The sequence below is a fragment of the Canis lupus genome, chromosome 8 (assembly GCF_011100685.1).
Source record: "Canis lupus familiaris isolate Mischka breed German Shepherd chromosome 8, alternate assembly UU_Cfam_GSD_1.0, whole genome shotgun sequence".
NCBI lineage: Eukaryota > Metazoa > Chordata > Mammalia > Carnivora > Canidae > Canis > Canis lupus.
In genome coordinates this window covers 46,817,993-46,839,453 of record NC_049229.1, presented here as the reverse complement: position 1 = coordinate 46,839,453, position 21,461 = coordinate 46,817,993, and the positions used below count along the sequence as shown (strand labels likewise).

The 21,461-nt window shown below is 37.2% G+C and overlaps 1 protein-coding gene across 2 annotated transcripts in view; it reads right to left on the bottom strand.

The window, feature by feature from the left end:
- The window catches only part of PSEN1 (presenilin 1), a 65,604-nt gene that overhangs the window by 31,944 nt on the left and 12,199 nt on the right, over positions 1-21,461 (bottom strand). For both annotated transcript variants that reach the window (NM_001002943.2, NM_001293284.1), the window contains exons 2-4: positions 11,456-11,703; positions 9,274-9,415; positions 851-918 (exon numbers count right to left, since the gene is read on the bottom strand). In NM_001002943.2, the coding sequence (NP_001002943.2) occupies positions 851-918; positions 9,274-9,415; positions 11,456-11,703 (458 nt within the window). The remainder of the gene's footprint in view (positions 1-850; positions 919-9,273; positions 9,416-11,455; positions 11,704-21,461) is intronic.

The window sequence follows — 21,461 nt, the reverse complement described above, 5'->3', positions numbered from 1 at the left end:
GTGCTGTTATTTAACAGTTTTCTTTAAATTAATTCACTTTTTCCCTCAAGTTGAGCTTACTTTAACAGAAAACTCAGTGTCTTTCATATAAATGGGAAACCAGTATCATAGGTCATAGCTGTAAAAATAAGTACAAAAACTAAAAAAAGGCTATATACCATTGAAAATGCCACAATGAAAAGGAACTCTAGGGATGTCTGGGTGGGTCAGCAGTGGAGCATCTGCCTTCAGCTCAGGATGTGATCCGGGAATGCCTGGATCTATTTCCACATCGGGTTCCCTGCATGGAACCTACTTCTCCCTTTGTCTATGTCTCTGCCTCTCTCTCTGTCTCTCATGAATAAATAAATCAAACCTTAAAAAAAAAAAAAAAGAAACCCTAGTTTAAAAATATCTGAAATCAGAAAAATAAATATGCACAATAAATTTTATAGCTGGACATATGTTATTTTCATAAAATGAAATTTAGTGCGGCCATTAAAAAATATAATGCTAACCACTCTTTTTTTTTTTTTTTTTTTTTTGTAAAGACTTTATTTATTTATTCATGAGAGACAGAGAGAGAGGTAGAGACACAGGCAGAGGGAGAAGCAGGCTCCATGCAGGAAGCCTGATGTGGGACTCGATCCCAGGATTCCAGGATCACGCCCTGGGCCAAAGGCAAGCATTAAACTGCTGAGCCACCCAGGATCCCAATACTAACCAGTCTTAAATATACCAACTACAAACTATATGTGGTAACAACTATAATTTAAAAGTATTTCATCAACAGAGTACATGGCTTTAAGTGACAGTTATATAGCTCAAAAAGTTAATTTCTGAAAAACAGACCAAATATTTTACCACTTACCCCAAGTAAATGAATGAGAAAAAGAACAGCAACAATAGAGATGAGATAATAAGCCAGGCATGAATGACCTAGAAAAGAAAGCATTTCAATATAATTAACAGATCTCATAACCTTAAAAAAAGGTAAATGTCTTACTTCAAAAGCAATATATTATTTCTGCATATGTTATGCTTTTCAAATGGCAAAACTCAAACTGACTTTGGGATCAGTACACACTTATATTGGAACTCTTTGGTACTGAACTACTCAGAATAGAAAATAGAAAATTAAAAAAAGGAAAGAAAAAAAAGAAAGAAAAGAAAAAAAGAAAGAAAGAAAGAAAATAATAAATAAATAAATAAATAAATAAATAAATAAATAAATAAATAAATAAATAGAAAATTCATGGGGTGCCTGGATGGCTCAGTGGTTGAGCATCTTGTCTGTGGCTTAGGTTGTGATTCCAGGGTCCTGGGATCAAGTCCCACATCAGGCTCCCTGCATAGAGCCTGCTTCTCCCTCGGCCTGTGTCTCTGCCTCTCTCTGGGTCTCTCATGAATAAATAAATAGAATGAAAGAATGAAAGAATAAAAGAAAGAAAAAGAAAGAAAGTTCAGCAAGACATATATAGAACCTTGTTCCTTTCAAAATATGTGAAATTTAAAAAATAATGCTTTCTAAAATTATCAACAAAGCCAATAGTCAACATTTAAACTTTAGGGAAGCAGTATTTTCAATGGAAATTTTTGTGGTATTTCTGAAATAAAAATATACTGAATAAAATAAAATTCAATGAAACTGAAAATCAGATATTCCATTAAGTAACTTATGTATACATACATTAACTGCATTTTAAAAAATAGCCCTTTGATAAAATAACATTCCAAATCTAGAGTTTCAGTAAGAATTATAATGCTTTCTATGTTTACATGGCTCATTAATAAGTAATAATATTACAAATTCTTTGGAACATTTACAAGTCAGTCTAACCTTATGCAGAATTCATAGACTACCTAAACATTAGTCACTATTAGTTGCGTACAGCTTATGAATATGAGAGAATCAGATCTGATTTTTGTAATCTTTTACACAAGATGAACATTTTTTTTATTTTTATTTATTTTTAAAGATTTTATTTATTTATTCATGAGAGACACACAGAGAGAAAGGCAGAGACACAGGCAGAGGGAGAAGCAGGCTCCATGCAGGGAGCCCGATGTGGGACTTGATCCCGGGTCTGCAGGATCACGCCCTGGACTGAAGGTGGCACTCAAACCGCTGAGCCACGGGGGCTGCCTAAGATGAACATTTTAAATGGTACTTTTATGTAATGGATGTATTTGGGAAAATACTATACAACTCAGGGAGCCTGGTTTTGTTTTTTTTTTTTTTTTTTTAAGATTTTTACTTATTTATTCATGAGAGAGAGAGAGAGAAAGAGAGAGAGAGAGGCAGAGACACAGGCAGAGGGAGAAGCAGGCTCCATGCAGGGAGCCTGACATGGGACTCGATCCCAGGTCTCCAGGATCAGGCCCTGGGCTGAAGGCGGTGCTAAACCGCTGAGCCACAGGGGCTGCCCGAGCCTGGCGTTTTTAAGAACAGAACAGAGAAACACAAAGAATTGTCAAGTAATTTCTAACCAAAACTGAAATTATTTTGAGGTGGATACACCCATTATATGCTTTAATCTTTCAATGAAGTTTACTGTTTAATAACAGAAGGAGTTATTTAACCAACAACTTTCCCAAACACCATCTCTCTCTTTTTTTAAGATTTTATTTATCTATTCATGAGACACACAGAGAGAGGCAGACAGAGGCAGAGGCAGAAGCAGAGGGAGAAGCAGGCCCCTGCTGAGAGCCCTGTGCAGAACTGGATCCCAGGATTACTACTCGAGCAGAAGGCAGATGCTCAACCACTGAGCCATCAGGTACCCCTCCAAAACATCATCTCTTAACCAGAATATTGTCTTCATTAATAACAACAAAAAATCTACACCCACTTCCCAGATTTAGTTGTTCCAATAATCAGGCTCTTAGCTATGAAAATCTAGTCATGATTAAAATATATATTTTCTCTTGTTTTGATCACCTAAGGTGATCTGTAATTATTTCTTTGAAAGAAAACATTTCTTAAAAATTCTCACTGTGTCTTGTTCTTTATAACAACTTCATAAAATGGTACAATTTGGGAAAAGGTTAAAAGAATGGTTTTACATTGAAGTTGATAATCTTTGGACATCTGAATATTCTAAATTGACTGTCTATATACAACCAACTTAATTTCTGGTGTTCTTCCACAAAAACTTCCCCTGATAATTTATTATAAAAATTTTCAAGAGGCACCAGGGTGGTTCAGTTGGTTAAATGTCTGCCTTCAGCTCAGATCGTGATCTCAGGGTCTTGGGATCAAGCCTGCATCTCCTTTTCCATCTGTCTTCCCTCCCCATTCGTGCTTTCTCTGCCAAGTAAAATCTTAAAATATATATATATATATTTTTTTTTTCCCAAACACACAGCAAAGTTTAGAATTTTATAGGTAATACCTATCTAACACCTACCATTCACATATTGCTATACTTGCTTTGTTGCATTTTTAACCACCTATTAGTCCTTTTTAATACATATCAAAGTAAATTGAAGACATCTGTACATCTCCCTCTCAAAATATTCAAATTTAGCAAAATATTCTAAAGGGAGCCCTTACTCTATTTTATCTGCAGAAAATCCAATAAAGCTTAAGCAGAAAGGAACCTTTCCGCATGCATCTCATCCCATAGTGCTCGAAGTCTCAGCTTCAGAGATAATCCAACTTACAAAACTAAAAAGTATATAAAATATTACAAAACAGAAAAGCTTTAAAAAGTCGGAGATGTACATTGGTACTCTGTATTCATTTTAAGAAAGCACTTTTCTGAATACAAGAGTAATATATGTGTATAACACTGAGAAGAAAAAAAAAAAAAAACACTGAGAAGATACAGAAACACTAAAGGAAAGAAACCATTCCCACTGACCAGTGACAACCAGTCATTATTAATGTTTTTTTTTCAGGCATGTTTTCTGTCTGCATGTATAAAGACCTTTTAACAACATTGTATCAAGTAATATACAGTTTAGCATTCTGTTTTTTAAAACTTTTTTATTGGGCAGCCCCGGTGGCGCAGCGGTTTAGCGCCGCCTGCAGCCTGGGGTGTGATCCTGGAGACCCAGGATCGAGTCCCACATCGGGCTTCCTGCATGGAGCCTGCTTCTCCCTCTGCCTGTGTCTCTGCCTCTATCACGCTCTCTCTGAATGAATAAATAAATAAATCTTTAAAAAAAAAAATTAAAAAATAAAAAAATAAAAATAAAAATTTCTCATTCCTTCCCACACTTTAAAAAAAAAAAACTTTTTTATTATAGACACATTCTCATGCCACCAAATATTTTTTGAAAATGATTTTTAAATGACTCAATTATAATATTCTACATATATGGATGAATCCACAATTTAACCTGTTTTTATTTATTTAACCTTTTTAATTCCATATTTCTTATAAAATTTATGGTTTTCCACTTTATACTAATTATAATTAATGCTAAGATAAAAACCCTAGCATGCAAATATTTTTCTGCATTTCAGATTCTTTCAGATATATTGTGGAAGCAAAATATGAAGTCAAAAGGTATGGACTTTTTCTAATTACTATTGATATACATTGGCTTAGGGACTTCACACACACAAAAAAATGTATTAATCTTTACCAAGTTAATACATGAAATGCTATTTTAATGTTTCTGTTTTTACCACTGAGGAAACATATATACAAATCTCTCTCTCTCCTGGTCATATTTCTTGTTTAATTCCTCTGGCTTGCATTTTTAAAAATTTATTAGGATGTTCATTTTTTTTTTAAGATTTTTTAAAAGTAGTCTACACATCCAATGTGGGGCTGAAACTTATAACTCCGAGATCAAGAGCTGCATGATCTAATGTTCATATTCATAATGTTCATGTTTATAATTTTCTGGATGATTTGTAAATGCTCTTCATATTGTAAAGATATTAGCCCTCTGTCTGTAATAATAGTTTCTGGTCACTGATGTTATGATTTTCTGAATTATTACCTGAATTCAAAGCCTCTTCTCATGATGACTAAATAGCATTTCCCCTTTTTCTAGAACATCACGTGGTAAAACAGGCTTTTTTCTCATCTTGCAAAAATCCCTAGTTCAGCTTTCCTGTGCTAAAGGCTCTGAAAGAAAAGAGCCTTGCTTCAGTACAGAACAGCAAGCATCTCCTCTAAACTCTGAACTATCCAGGCCAGAAATCATGTGGGCTTAATAAGTTATATTGTTTCAACTATAACAGTGATATGTAATAATTAACTGTCTTTTCAGTTCCTACCTTTTTAAAGTCTGTTTGGTCTTTGAGCTTATCGTGCTTCTCACAGACATTGCACAACCAACCATTGACATAACAAATCCTCTGGGTTTATTTCCAAACAGGTCCTGGCAAGTTTCTGAATTTCTGACTCAAAAGCTCCTTTTATTGTACACTAGGAATCAAAGTAAACAACTTGTTCCTATAGAATTGGCTGTGCCTGCTAAGACTTGAACTTAACATAAAACAAAACAACAAAAAAACTAACACGAATGAACAAATAACTGTGGAAATATAGCTGAAATAAGACCCTTTTTAGACTGTCTAAAATGAGATCTAACTAGGGGTGCTTACATGGCTCAGTATGTTAAACGGCTGCTTTCAGCTCAGCTCAGGTCATGATCCATGGGTCCTGGGAAGGAGCCCCAAACCCCACTTCATCAGGTTTCCCTGCTTAGCAGGGGATCTGCTTCTCCCTCTGCCCTTTCCTCTGCTCATGCCCTCTCTCTCAAATTAAAAACATCTTTAAAAATAAAATGAGGGGATCCCTGGGTGGCTCAGCGGTTTAGCGCCTGCCTTTGGCCCAGGGCGCGATCCTAGAGTCCCGGGATTGAGTCCTGGGTCGGGCTCCCGGCATGGAGCCTGCTTCTCCCTCCTCCTGTGTTTCTGCCTGCCTCTCTCTCTCTCTTTTCTCTCATAAATAAATAAATAAATAAATAAATCTTAAAAAAAATAAAATAAGATGTAACCAGAAGATGCACAAAACAGACCAAAAATATATCAAGGCAGGTTCAAGGTGCCATGGAGTAAAAACATCTACCCTGTCTCTACTGCCGAACACAACCATAAAACCTGGATAGAATACATGCAGCTGCTAGCTGAGGACTCGGACAAGGGAACAGAGTCAGGTGGGCTGGGGAATTAGAAGTGAGTTTACCACTCTTTCCCCTCCATCAGAACTCAATGCAACCCCGAGTGGGCATGGGTGAGAGCTCTAGGAAAAGCCTAGGTCTGGATAAGGAACAGAAAAGAGGTCTCCTAACATCAAAAGAGAACACAAAAATCTCACTTTTTGGTTTTTTCCTTTCAACATTCTCTCACATTCAGCTCTGAAACCATCCTGTGGGGGTGGCAATAGGGGTTGCGAGCCTAAAACTTCAGAGGGAGGGGAAGTTTCCTAGCTGGAGGAGCTGTAGTTCTCAGAAAGCAGGGCAGATGGCACTTGCTTTATTTCTCTCTCTGTCCTACCACTTCTTGGCCCTGTCGGTAAAATAAAACCCAGCTTTCTGGCTAGAGGAATGGAATGGGGATGTCGAAAAGAATCAAAGTACCAGGGAGATCACAGAAAGAAGAAACTGAAGAAAGCAAACTTTTAAAACTGGGATGAACTTATGGGCCCATCTTACGGTGTGTAGGTATGGGTATGACCCTAAACAGGATACAGACTCCCCATAAAATGTGAAGAACAAAAGTAGCATACAATCTAGGTAAGACACAATGTGAGTCCAATAAAGCAGAGAAACAGAACTAGCAAGTAAACATGTATATGCAGAAAAAGTAATTGTCATGAGGATATTTAAATAGGAGAAGGAAAATGCTTTGCAGCATGGGTCTTTACATCATTTGCTCTCTGGTTTTCTAAATATTGATGACTATTTCCCATCATCATATACATCTTTGTCTTCAATCTTTTCCACTTGCTAATGTCAGACTGCAGATGGTCATCACTTAGGTTAACACTTCCACCCACTCAAATGTTCAAGAAGCAAGGTTAAATTGTGTATAATTTTCAAGTTCAAGAACACTGGAAAGGTATTTGATCTTACTAGTAATTAACCAAATACAAATTAAGGCATTTTGTTTCCCCTATAAAAATTAGCACAGAATTTTAAAAAATCAATGCTGGTAAAGGTAGGATAAGACAGTCTCATTCACTACTAGTGTTAAGTACAAACTGATACTATCATTTTGAAAAAAGGAATTTTGCACACCATCATAATTAAAAATATGTAGATAGGGGTGCTCGAGTCGCTCAGTTAGTTAAGCATCTGCTTTTGGCTCAGGTCATAATCCCATGCCCCTTACTTAGCAGGGGGTCCACTTCTCCCTCTCCCTCTATCCCTGCCCCGACTAGTGCTCTCTCTTGTGCTCTTTCTCAAATAAATAAATAAAATTTAGAAAATGTAGATAATTTGCCCCATAAATTATGTGTCTAGGCTCTTACCCTAAGGAAATAATTTGAAAGATGAAAAAGCTCCATAAAGACATTGTTTTTTAGAATAGTAAAAAAACATGGAAATGACTTAAATGTCCAACATCAGGGAAATTAGGGTAAGTAAATTACAATACACCCCTTGAGTCAAATGTAGCCTTTAGACATATTTTCTGAGAATTCACAATATGGAAAAATGCTTATGCCAAAATAAAAGTTAAGAAAGGACACATACTGATTACACATTTTAACCATGTTACAGCATATATAGAAATAAATACTAGAAGGAAATAAAGTAGATTTCAATATTTGGAAAGTTATCATTTATTTCTTTTATTTGAGAAAGATCAGTCTCATGATTTATATTACTTTGTGATTTTTCTAAGGCATGAATCTGAAATATGTCCCAGGTGGCTAAAATTCAGGAGTAAAACCCTTAGCTTGAGGGTGACCTAGGGGAGCAGAGGCTGTCTTTCCTGCATAATCTCCCCTGCCCTTACTTCCCAGGGAAAGAACTAGTGCTACTGCAGGAGATGATATAGTGAGGGAATGGATGGCTCCCAATGTAGAAGTGGGAATATAACCAGTCACCAATGAATTTAACACCAGTGTCTGAAGAAGGCTCTACTGGTCTGCACTCAAGAAAAGTCTGGATTTTTTTAAGTTATATTACTTTATAGGGACAGTTATATCCTATAGTACTATTTGTACTTTTTTTTTAATTTATTTTTTATTGGTGTTCAATTTACTAACATACAGAATAACCCACAGTGCCCGTCACACAATCACTCCCACCCCCCGCCCTCCTCCCCTTCTACCACCCCTAGTTCGTTTCCCAGAGTTAGCAGTCTTTACGTTCTGTCTCCCTTTCTGATATTTCCCACACATTTCTTCTCCCTTCCCTTATATTCCCTTTCACTATTATTTATATTCCCCAAATGAATGAGAACATATAATGTTTGTCCTTCTCCGACTGACTTACTTCACTCAGCATAATACCCTCCAGTTCCATCCACGTTGAAGCAAATGGTGGGTATTTGTCATTTCTAATAGCTGAGTAATATTCCATTGTATACATAAACCACATCTTCTTTATCCATTCATCTTTCGTTGGACACCGAGGCTCCTTCCACAGTTTGGCTATCGTGGCCATTGCTGCTAGAAACATCGGGGTGCAGGTGTCCCGGTGTTTCATTGCATTTGTATCTTTGGGGTAAATCCCCAACAGTGCAATTGCTGGGTCGTAGGGCAGGTCTATTTTTAACTCTTTGAGGAACCTCCACACAGTTTTCCAGAGTGGCTGCACCAGGTCACATTCCCACCAACAGTGTAAGAGTATAGTACTATTTGTAAATGAGGGAATTCACAGAGGTCTTAGGATATATCCTGGAATGTCCTAAGTATACTGCAAATCAAAATGTTAAAACCGGGCAGCCCAGGTGGCTCAGTGGTTTAGCGCCTGCCTTCAGCCCAGGGCGTGATCCTGGAGACCCGGGATCGAGTCCCACGTCAGGCTCCCTGCATGGAACCTACTTCTCCCTCTGCCTGTGTCTCTGCCTCTCTCGCTCTCTGTGTTTCTCTCATGAATAAATAAAATGTTGTGTTAAAAAAAAATGTTAAAACCATTTAGAGTGTGATAGGATACAAAAACATTTTCAATTATGTCTTTTTGTATTTTTTAAATGTTCTACAATAAGAGGGGGGAACAAAAAACAAAAACAAAAAAAATAAGGGGGGGGGACTAAAAATTAAATCAGTTCTAAAATATAAGGCCCTTTTCTCTACTAGAACAATTAAAGTATGTGACAGGAAAACCCAATCACACAAAGAACATGGTAGAAAACAAATCTCCATGTCTCATGCTCACCTTATAGCACCTGTATTTATACAGAACCACCAGGAGAATAGTCATGACAACAATGACGCTGATCATGATAGCAGCATTCAGAATTGAGTGCAGGGCTCTCTGCCCCACGGTCTCAGTATCTTCCGTGAAGGGGGTATAGATTCTATAATAAAACAAAATACAAAAGCCCAAAGTAAGTATTAATGGATATCTCAAACCACATTCCTCTCCAACACCAGTTTTGTTTCCTTGATTCAACTGGTATCTTATAAGTGACTTTTACCCATCTCAGCAATCTAGCCAAGAATTGTGGAAGCAAATTTGCCATACTCTAAGTGCTTCAAAATAAAAGGAGAGATCTAAAATGTAGAGAGGGGGATTTTTGTGAGCCAGACACTGGCTCCATCTAGTGGATGTTTCAAATTGAAATAATTACTCCTCAAATGTTCTTTGTCCACATTAGCGATTTGTTTAAAGAACTGGATTCTACTACATAAACTACCTGTGCTACAAGTCCTTGTCAAAGGAAAGTGGCTTATGTAATGGCTTACAATTATTTTTTTTATCTACAGGGTGACTGCAACTGGAGTTGTTTTGATACATCACATGTCCATTTTCCCCTTGGTTTCTCATTCACATAAACATACTTTCATTCCAGGTTTCAATGTTCCCAGCTAAAAGAGTTGACTTCTGACTCCCTTACAGTTAGATGTGGCTGAGACAAAGTACGGCCAATGAGTTAAAAGCGGATGTGTTGTGTGGAACTTCTAAGAAAGGCGTTAAATCTGCTGAGAGATGTGTCTTATGTCTTTTTCTCCCCCACTCCACTCCTTCATGCTTCCTGTTGTCTGAATTAAAGCCTGGAGCTCCAGTACTGATAAGGAACTTTGAATAACCTAAAGGATGAAGCCAAAGAAAAAGAAAGGAGCCTGAGTCTTTGATGAATGTGAAGTCACACTACCAATGTGTACTGATCACCCTGTACTGCTCTGTGGGAAAGAGATAAAATATGTACACCATTTAAACCATTTGTTTTGATTTCCTATAATAGGGTCAGGAAACTTCCCGTTAAGGATTAGAGAATACATATTTTAAGTTTTGTGGGTCATATGTTCTCTGTTGCAACCAATGAATCCTGCCATTGTAGTATGAAGGCAGCCATAGGCAATACATAAATTAATGAACCTTATTATGTTCCACTAAAACTTTATTTACAAAAATAGGTGGTGGCAGGCATATATGTCCTATGGGCTATGGCTTGCTAACCCTGTTCTATACTATATAGCCAAAATTAACTAACTTATAGAGATGATATTTCCAGTCTCTTTTGACTGCTGTCACCAACTCTTGCCCCTTATTGTCTTAGCCTTTCTCCCAAAAGGTTAAAAGCTTGGCTTTTAGAATCCCACACAGTTTGCTAATTCAAATTCCAAAATCCACTTAAAACTTTGAGCCCTAGAGGGGCCCTATAGAGACCTAGAGACAGAACTAAATGAATCTGAATCAAAGCATTTTTCTTGAAGGTAAAGGGCTTATACCAACAGTACCAAACAATCTACACAACAAACTCAAGAGTCTAGAGAATGCCAGCTTGCATTAATTCTTCATCCTTTCATTTAGACATTTTTTTTTAACTGAGTAGTTATTATATAACCAGCTGTGGGAACAATCTGCCCTCATAAGCTTTATGATATATAAGAAAATCAGGCATTAAATAATGTAAATAAGTTATATATTTGCATATTGTGACAAGTGGAAAACAAGAGGTTGCTATAAGACAGACTACCTGAAAGGACCTAATTCTGTTATGAGGTTCAGGGAAATTACGTTTGAGGACTTAACATTTAAACAAAGATGAGAAGGATGACAGGAATTCATCCATCAAAGTCAGAAAAGGAAAGAACATTCCAGCAGAACAACAGGAACCAATGGCCCTGAGATGGAGAAGATTAACATTCAACTCTTAACTGCTCAATTTCAAATAAATTCAGCCTTATGAGATATAATTCCGTAACTCTTATTTTCTCTACTTAAAGCATCAAGTAATAAATAACTCCTTATTCTGTCAACTGCTCTGTCAGAGAGGATGAACTCTCTAGCCTTCGTGCCCCTTCAAAGCAGAGGCCTCCAAGGTGATGATGACACACACACTACAAAGAAAAGTCATACTAGCCTTGAGAATAAAAAAAACACTTATACATACAGCTGTCCATCCTTCCGGGTATAGAAGCTGACTGATTTGATGGTAGCCACGACCACCACCATACAGAGAGTCACGGGGACAAAAAGCATGATCACATGTTTGGCGCCGTATTTCAATGTCAGCTCTTCATCTTCTTCATCATCTTGTTCCACCACCTGGTGTGAGCTACCCTGGGGTCGTCCGTTAGATAATGGCTCAGGGTTGCCACGCCGCCGCCTTTCACTGCTGTGCTGTTCTCTACTGTCATTCTAAAAGCAAAAGAGAAACTTTTTTCAAGTCAGACTCAGTAGAATCAAGGTATTCTACAAAAAACAAAAAAATGGAACAATTAGACCTGAGATTAAGAAAAGACCCATCATTACTGGAGTTCTAAAAACTCGAGGAAAGAAAGAATTCACAAGAGGTGTGCAGTTTAGAAGTCTGGATGAATGGAGGCTCTTCAGTAAAGGAACCCAGGTCCTCTCTCTCAGCTGGCTCCTGGTTTGCCTCATTCTCCCCCTCTGTTCTCAATATAATACAATTGTACTCATCCTCTGACACTTGGCTTAAAACTGACATGTATTACATGAGATCATATTTGCTACATCTGCCAGCAGAGTAATCTCACCATTTTCAAAATTATTTTTTTTCCTTGTTCAAATTATGAACTGTTTTCTACCTTTGGTTTCGTATCAGTTATACAAGGAACTATTTCACCTTCATAATTTTTAAGTAGGTTCTAGGATCCAATGTGGGATCTCAAGGTCATGGGATCAAAAGTCACATACTCTACCAACTGAGCCAGCCAGGTGCTACTCACCTTCATTATTAATAAGACTTAAAATTGGGGTGGCTCAGTCGGTTGAACGTCTGCTTTGGCTCAAGTCATGATATTGGGGTCCTAGAATTGAGCCCAGCAGGGAGTCTGCTTTCTCCCTCTGCTCCTCCTCCCACTCTCTTTAAAAAAAAAATATATATATATATATATTTTTTTTTAAAGATTTAAAATCCTTGTAGTAATACATAAAGGATCTATTATTTCTTACAACTGCATGTAAATCGGGATCCCTGGATGGCGCAGTGGTTTGGCGCCTGCCTTTGGCCCAGGGCGCGATCCTGGAGACCCGGGATCGAATCCCACATCGGGCTCCCGGTGCATGGAGCCTGCTTCTCCCTCTGCCTGTGTCTCTGCCTCTCTCTCTCTCTGTGTGTGACTATCATTAAAAAAAAATTTAAAAAAATTAAAAAAAATTTAAAAAAAAATAAAAAAAAACTGCATGTAAATCTACAATTATCTCTAAAAGTTATTCAAAAGATTTTTAAAAATCTTTACAGAGAGAAATTAGGTCTTAAACAATTCTGATGCCCCTCCAGCGAGAGGCATCACCACCTTGCCCTGTATAATGAGGGAACAATAAATATTTGATGAATGATGGCATGAAACTAGAACCTTTCTTACAGTCTATAGTTTCCTCAGTCTCTTAACCCAAACACCAATTTTATCCTTATCCTGGGTTTTCCCTTTCTTACTCTTCAAGTTCAATTTCCTTTTTGGTATTACTGTTCATATCTAAAACTCAACTTTTTGTAAAGAGGAGAGTGAATCTCAAGAGCATTAATAATAACAGTAAAAATAATAGGTAACAGGAGGAAAAGAACAGCACTCCTCCTCCTACATAAGTATAGGAGATGAAAGCAGACTGTCATTGTTGCTTGTAAAATGTAATCAGCCTGGTTAAGAACAGGTTCTCTTAGATCATGTGAGAACATGTAACTCTTTTACTTCATTTCTGACTATTGCGTTTGTTACTGTTATTCATTAAAAATATATTACAATCCTAATAACTGCTTAAAATTATTACAATGTACTGGAGACTGTGATATGTGCTTTACATTAAATTCTCACAGCCACCCCATTATCACTACTTTCTAGGTAGGGAAATGGCCACAGCTAGGAAGCATTACAGAGAGGGTTTAAACCCAGGCATGCTTGACTACAGAAACCAAGCTTTAACCACCTCTCAATGTGCTGTTCACAAGACAACAGGGGAACTCTGCAGACTTAGTGTGGGCTCAGTTGTCTTCTACTTTACTTTGAAGATATTCATCCCATAAATAATTATGAATTCAATATTCCAGGTACTGTGCTATGGCAATACTGAAATTAAAAAGATCTAGATGTTGTTCTTAAGGAGACCATAAGTTAGCTTTAATATAGGCTAAATATTATATCAGAGACATGAATAAAGTGCTGCAGGACTGATCATTCCGTGTGGTCCAGAAAGGCAGCATTAAGATTCCTAAGCAGAAGAGTGAGTGGAAGGTTAATGGGCTCCAAGTGGAGACATGACAGTGGCACAAAGGTATGAAATTAAAAAGCAAGGCCTACTCAGAAAATCAGTGAGTACTCCTAGGCTGGCTGGAGAACACCGTTTGTCAGGGTTGGTGGCAGGAAAAGGTTAGGAACAGGTTTAAAAAATTTCATTTGCCATGCCCAAGGACTTTAGACTTTGTCCTGTAGGCAATAAAAAGTCATAAATTGTTAAGACTGAAGTAGTGACACATTAGATTGTTTCATTTTAAAGAAACCTGACTGCGTGGCAATGAAAAATAGGAGATATATGAGAAAGATACTTCAAAAGAACAGACAGGGCTTTGGGGCAAATTACATGTGAATGGTTAGAAAGGAGTCAAGGATGACTGGAGGTTTCTGGAATAAAGGGTTGACTGGAAAGGTGATGATGGCATTAATAGAGCAGGGAACACAAGATGAGCAGGCAGGAGAAGAGGAGAGCTATTTTAAAAATAGGAAGATAGGTGAGTGTGAGGCACCTGCAACCAGGCAGCAAAGTTCAAGGGTAGAGTTGGGGGGAGCCATTAGTCTCTACAGTTATGGAAATGAATGAAATCTCAAGGAGAGAGTATAGATGGAAAGCAGAACAGTGCAGACTTGTTGGTCATTATGTAATGTAACACCTGTGAAAAGAAAGAGTGGATGATTACCAAGGAGAGAAGTGAATAACCCCTAAGCTTCAGCAGCAGGTGATAGAAAAACCAGCCAAAGAGATTAAGAGAAAAATAAGGGAGAGGGAAGAAACCCCAGGAATCAGTACATCACAGCAGCCAAAGGAGGTTTACATTTCAGAGGTGTCACTGACAGGCAGTATGAGAGCTGAAAAGCCACTGAATTTAGTTATGGGAAGTTGGCCAATATTTTTACAAAAGTAAAACAGTTAAGAGGGAAATAAGATCATAAATTATAACAAACTGGAGGATGAATGGAAACAGAAGTTAAAAGCAATCATTCTTTGAAGCAAAAAGAATAAAAGATGTGACAACAGAAAGGATTCACATTTGAAAACATTTTAGGGACATTAGACTTTAGCATACTCATCAGGTCAAAGAACAAGTAAAACCAGCAGAAGAGATTGAGGATACAAGACAGGGAGATAACTCATGGAACAGAGCAGGTGATAAATGGAGGTGAATAGGAGAGAAGAGTTGGCTTTACAAAGGAAGTGGTGCCCTCTACCTCAGTCTGGAGTTCGGGAGTAGCTCTTTGACCTCACAGAGAAAATATTTATGAAGAGTTAAACCTTATGAGGAATGGAAAGGAAACTATTACAAAGCACAAAAGGAAAAAAAAACAACAACAAAGCACAAAAGGTAGAAATGTATACACCACTCAATAAGATAATCTTTGCTGAACACAAGTCATTGGAGTGACCAAAGTCCAGCTGGAAGACAATGTAGGCTCTGGAGGATAGGGACACAGTGCGAAGGCTGGAAAGCAGAGAGTTGAGGCAATTCATATTTCTATTTTCTTTGAGGGAGGTGACTAAGTCACGTGCTAAGAATGTTTTGTGACTAATGTTCAGCAATACAATTATGAACTTAAGGCGTTGATTACTGTGCAGTATAAACCAAAATACAATAATAGCTCTCTTTATATAGTATTTGATAATTTACTAAGCATGCTCACATTATTTCTTTTTAAGGTTTTATTTATTTATTCATGAGAGACACACAGAGAGAAAGGCAGAGACACAGGCAGAGGGAGAAGCAAGCTCCATGCAAGGAGCCCAATGTGGGACTCGATTCTGGAACCCTGGGATCACACCCTGAGCCAAAGGCAGCCGCTCAACCGCTGAGCCACCCAGGCGTCGTCCCATCATTTATTCTTTTCATATATTCAGAGGTTTTGATAGATGAACATTAAAACAATTTGTCCAAAATCTCAAGGCCACAAAATAGCAGAGGCAGGAATCAAATTCTTGTCTCTTGCTTCGAAATCTATGTTCCTTCTATGGTACCACAGCTGTCCTATTAGGCTACATGAACAGTTTAATTGGGTAAGTCTGGCATGAAAGAAGCAATCATAATAGGTTTATTCACAGTACTCAACTGGATGTTCTGGTTTATAATGAACATTAACTAACCCCACCCTGCCCCACCCTTGAAGCTGATATGGGATGCTAGAGCACTTGTGTAGTGTATCCTTTCTCTTTACAGCACTTTGGATACTATTTTTAAAATCGACTATATGTTTTAATTTCTTTAAAATACAATATATTTAAACAGGTAAAATTATCACATGGTTCTAAAGTCAAAGAATATAAGAAGGAATAACATTTTTAAAATCTCTCACGGAACTCTCTACTTAGTTGTCTAATGCCCCAGGTTACCACTGTCATTGTTCTCTGTGGTTTCCTGATGTATATACAAGCAAATTACAAAAACATATTCTCATTCCCCCCTTTTACACAAATGGTAGCACAACAAATGCACTCTCCTGCACTTTGCTTTCTTTGCTTAACTATGTTATCTTAGAGATTTTTTTTTACATATCAGTACAGAAAGTACATCCTTATTCTTTGGAAAAAAAAAAAAAAGTTTAAACCAGCTACATAATCAGTGGATGAATGTATCATAACTATGCCAATCCCCTAAAGATGGATATTTAACTTGCTTCCAGCTTTTCTTTTTTTATTAAAGTCTTTTTTTTTTTAAATTTTTATTTATTTACGATAGTCACACAGAGAGAAAGAGAGGCAGAGACATAGGCAGAGGGAGAAGCAGGCTCCATGAACCGGGAGCCTGACGTGGGATTCGATCCCGGGTCTCCAGGATCGCGCCCTGAGCCCCAGGCAGGTGCTAAACTGCTGCGCCACCCAGGGATCCCTATTAAAGTCTTTATTTAAATTCAATTTAGTTAAATATACTGTATTATTAGTTTTAGGGGTAGAATTTATTTTTTTTTTAATTTTTATTTATGATAGTCACAGAGAGAGAGAGACAGAGAGAGAGAAAGAGAGAGAGGCAGAGACATAGGCAGAGGGAGAAGCAGGCTCCATGCACCGGGAGCCCGACATGGGATTCGATCCCGGGTCTCCAGGATCCCGCCCTGGGCCAAAGGCAGGCGCTAAACCGCTGCACCACCCAGGGATCCCATACGGGTAGAATTTAGTGATTCATCAGCTGTATATCACATCCAGTGTTCATTTACATCAAGTGCCTTATTTTTCCTTCCCTTCATCTACGGACATCTGTTTTGTTAAATTCCACGTATGAGTAAAATGATATGGTATTTGTTTTTTTTCTTATTTTTTTTTTTAGCATAGTACCCTCTAGTTCCATCCACTTCTTTGCAAATGGCAAGATTTCACTCTTTTTGATGGCTGAGTAATATTCTATTGTATACATATATACCACATCTTCCTTATCATTAATCTGTCGATGGAGTGCTGGGCTCTTTCCATATAGCTGCTATCAACATGCTTCCAACTTCTTGCCATTTACAAACAGTGCTGCAATAAATGCCCCCTATAAGTGATTTCACAAGTACAGAGCATATCTATAGGGTAAGTTTCCTTAAGTAAAACTGCTAGGTCAAAGTATATATGATACATATATGTATATATGATACATATTGCCAAATCACCCTCCCAATGGGTTGTACCATTTTAAAGACTCAGCAGTAGAGGAGATTCCTATTTCAAAAGGCTCTACCAACAGAGTAAACTATGAAATGCTTGGATTTTTACCAATCTGATAGGTTAAATATGCGAACATGGTGTAACTTCTTTTATTATTGAAAAGGATGAATGCTTTTTTTTCTATGAACTAAGTATTCATACCATTTACCATTGGCTTATGGTACTTAGAACCATATCTGGCTTATAGTGCTTTTAGTTTCTAGGTTTAATTATACTTATTAATTTTTTAAAAAGTGAATGCCAGGGATACAGCAGTTGAAAAGACAGATAAGGTCTCTGCTGTCATGAACTGATCTCAAGCAGGAGGAGAGAGATAATAAATAAGATGTGGGATAATACTAAAACAGGGTGATGTGATTTAAAAAAAACAAACAAACAAACAAACAAAAAAACTTGGGATGGGACTACTTTTAGATAGCGTAGCCAGAGAGTATCTTTCTGAGGAAGTGACATTTGAACTGAGACCAAAAGGATGAAAAGATGTGAAAGGCCTATTGTAGAGTAAGGGATCAATTCATCAGGTCAGAGGTGTCCAAACCCTGCACATTCCAAAGAAAGATTTGGCTGGTTCCTAGAGATAACCTCTAAGCCCTTGAAGAATGTTTTTATTTACATGAGGCTCTGGGCCACACTGCTAACAATGTGATCTATGAAGGTCTTGGGCCACAAAGTATCTGCTTGACTTTGGGAGGGGCCAGAGAACTATGGTCAGTCATGTCTACAGGATCAGCCCCTAATAAAACTCCTGGACACCAAAGCTTAAATAAGTGTCCTGGTCAGCAATACTCTGTTTATGATGTCACATACTGTTCCTGGGAGAATTGAGCACAGTTCTACAACTCCACTAGCAGAAAAAAAATGGAAGCTCTTGCCTGGTATCTCTTGGACTCTGCCCTACAATGCGTTTAACTGCTAATTTTAATTTGTATTCTTTCTCTGTAATAAACTATAACCAGTGAACATAACAGCTTTTCTGAGTTTTGTGAGTCCTTCTAACTATTCACTTAATATAAGCATGATCCTAGAGAGCCCCAAATATACTTGTACACTGAAAATGACAAAATATGTGCTAAGAGAAATTAAAGAACAAAAGCAGATAGACAAGACTATATCAAACTTTAAAACCTCTTTGTATCAAAAAAACAATCAACAGAGTAAAAAGGAAATCACACAGTAGGAGAAAATATCTGCAAATCATGTATCTGATAAGGGGTAAATATCCAGAATACATAAAGAACTCTTACAGCTCAATAACAAAAAACAAATAATCTGATTTTAAAATGGGCAAAGGACTTAAATAGATATTTCTCCAAAGGACATATACAAAAGACCAATAAGCATATGAAAAGATGTTCAAGATCACTAATCATTAGAGAATAAAAATCAAAATGACAATAAGATACCATCTTATACCCATTAGGATGGCTACTATCAAAAAAATAAAAGTGGGTCACCTGGGTGGCTCAGTTGATTGTCTGCCTTTGGCTCAGTTAGTGATCCCAGGGTCCTGGGATCAAGTCCTGCACTGGGCTCCCTGTGGGGGAAGACTGCTTCTCTCTCTGCCTATGTCTCTGCCTTTCTATGTCTCTCACAAATAAATAAATAAAATATTTTTAAAAATTAAAAAAAAAATAAAAAGGATTAGTGAGGATGCAAAGAAACTGAAACCCTTGTGCACTACTGGTGGGAATGTAAAATGGTGTGGCTATTATAGACAAAAGATTAATAACAATTAACATATGATCCAATCAGATGACACCCAAAAAAAGAGCCACAAAAGAAAAAATTGATAGAGACTTCCATCAATATCTAAACTGACCTATTCCCACTTCTCAAAAAAATACTGTTAAGAAAATAAAAAGACAAGACATAAACTCGGAGAAAATATTTGTAAAGCATATATATTGTAGAGGACTTATCCACAATATATAAAGAACTCTCAAAATTCACTAAGAAAACAAAGTACTCAATTTAAAAATTGGGAAAGAGTTTGGAACAGACAATTCACCAAAGATATCAGTAAGCACATGAAAAGATACTTAACATCATTATTCAAAAAAAGGTAAATTAAAACCACAAAGAGATATTACTACATACCCTCTCAAATGGCTAGAAAAGTAAAAAGACTGCACCAAGTGTATCAAGAAGCATAAGAACTAGAACTCTTAAAAAAAAAAAAAAAAAAAAAAGAACTAGAACTCATACAATGCAGGTACAGAAATCTACAACAAATTTGGAAAATGTTTTGGCAGTATCTTAAAAAGTTAAATATACCTCTATTCAATTGGATCATATTCTACTCTTAGGTATTTGCTCAAAATAAACGAAAGCATATGTATTCATGAATGTCCATAACAGCCTTACTGGTAACAACTTCAAACTGGAAACAACACGAGTACCCATGAACAAGTAAATGGATAAAAAACTGTAGTATATCCATATAATGGAATACAACTCAGTAAAAAAGAATAAACTATTGATACATGCTATGCCACTGGTGAAATCTCAAAATAATTCGAATAAATGAAAGAAGCCAGACAAAGAGTATACACTATATGATTTCAATTGTGCAAAAGTCTAGGAAATGAAAACTAGACGATGGTGATAAAAACTTTATCAGTAGTTGCCTAGGGATGAGCAGTAGCTGCAGAGAGGCAAAAGAGACAAACTGCAAAGAAATGTGAGGAAGCTTGGGGAGTGATTAAGCTCATTATCTTGACTGCTGTGGTGGTTTTAAGGGTATATATACAAATATCAAAATGTATCAAATTGTATACTTTAAGTATGGGTGGTTTACTGAATGCCAATTATACTTCAATTAAAAAAAAAGTATCTTTGCTCAAAAGGGGTGTATAGGTGCTCTGAAACTATTAGCTGACACTAGAACTACCAAGAGATTTCCAAAATGGAAAATCCTGGCAGCTAAATATTAGTATGATGACTTAGCATTATTTTTAAAGCTAATTTTTTTAAAAAACTTTTTTTTATTATGGAGAAAGTTAAGACAAATACCGTCAGAAGCATAAAATGGAAGTCCCATGTGCACTTTACTCATAGCTTCAATTACTACCAGCTCGGGGCTAATCTTATTCCACTTACTTTCCCATACACCTTGCCCCCTCTAGTATTATTCTGAGGCAAATTCGGACATATCATTTCCTTCCTAAATATTTTAGCATATACCTCTAAAGATTAAGAATATAAGGGGCTTCTGTGTATGTAGCTTGATGGGTCATTACTGGCTTAAAAAAAAAAAAAAAGATGGGGATCCCTGGGTGGTTCAGCGGTTTAGCGCCTGCCTTTGGCCCAGGGCGTGATCCTGGGGTCCCGGGATCGAGTCCCACGTCGGGTTCCCGGCATGGAGCCTGCTTCTCCCTCCTCCTGTGTCTCTGCCTCTCTCTATATATATATGTCTCTCATAAATAATAAATAAATAAGTTAAAAAAAAAAGACTACTTTTTGGAGACGTTTTAGGTTCACAGCAAAACTGAGCACAAGGAGAGTTCACTTATACCCTTGCCCCCACACAGCTGCCACTACCCCCACCCCCACTGCTATCACCATCCTACACCAGACTGGTACACTTCTACAATCAACGAGTCTATATTTACATGCCATTATCACCCAAAGTCCATAGTTTATGTTAGGGTTCACTCTTGATGTTACACATTCCATGGGTTTTGAAAAATGTATAATAACATGTATCCATCATAGTACCATTTGGAATAGTTCCACTGTCCTAAAATTCCTCTGAATTCTGCCTATTTATTTCTCCCTTCCCTATTACAACTTTGGGCAACCACTGATCTTTTTACTGCCTCCATAGTTTTTGCCTTTAAAAGCTATTTTTAAGGTTTAGAAAAACAAGTGCTGTAGCCATTATAAATGATTTCATTTCAGTGGCAGAAGGAAGGATTACTCACTATATAAATGTTGTAAGTGTCAGGGAGGGTGGAGTCCTATGGGAAGTGGTTAAGTATGTGGGAAGTCAGTTCCTACGAAGCCAGATTCCCCAGGACTCCTACACCACT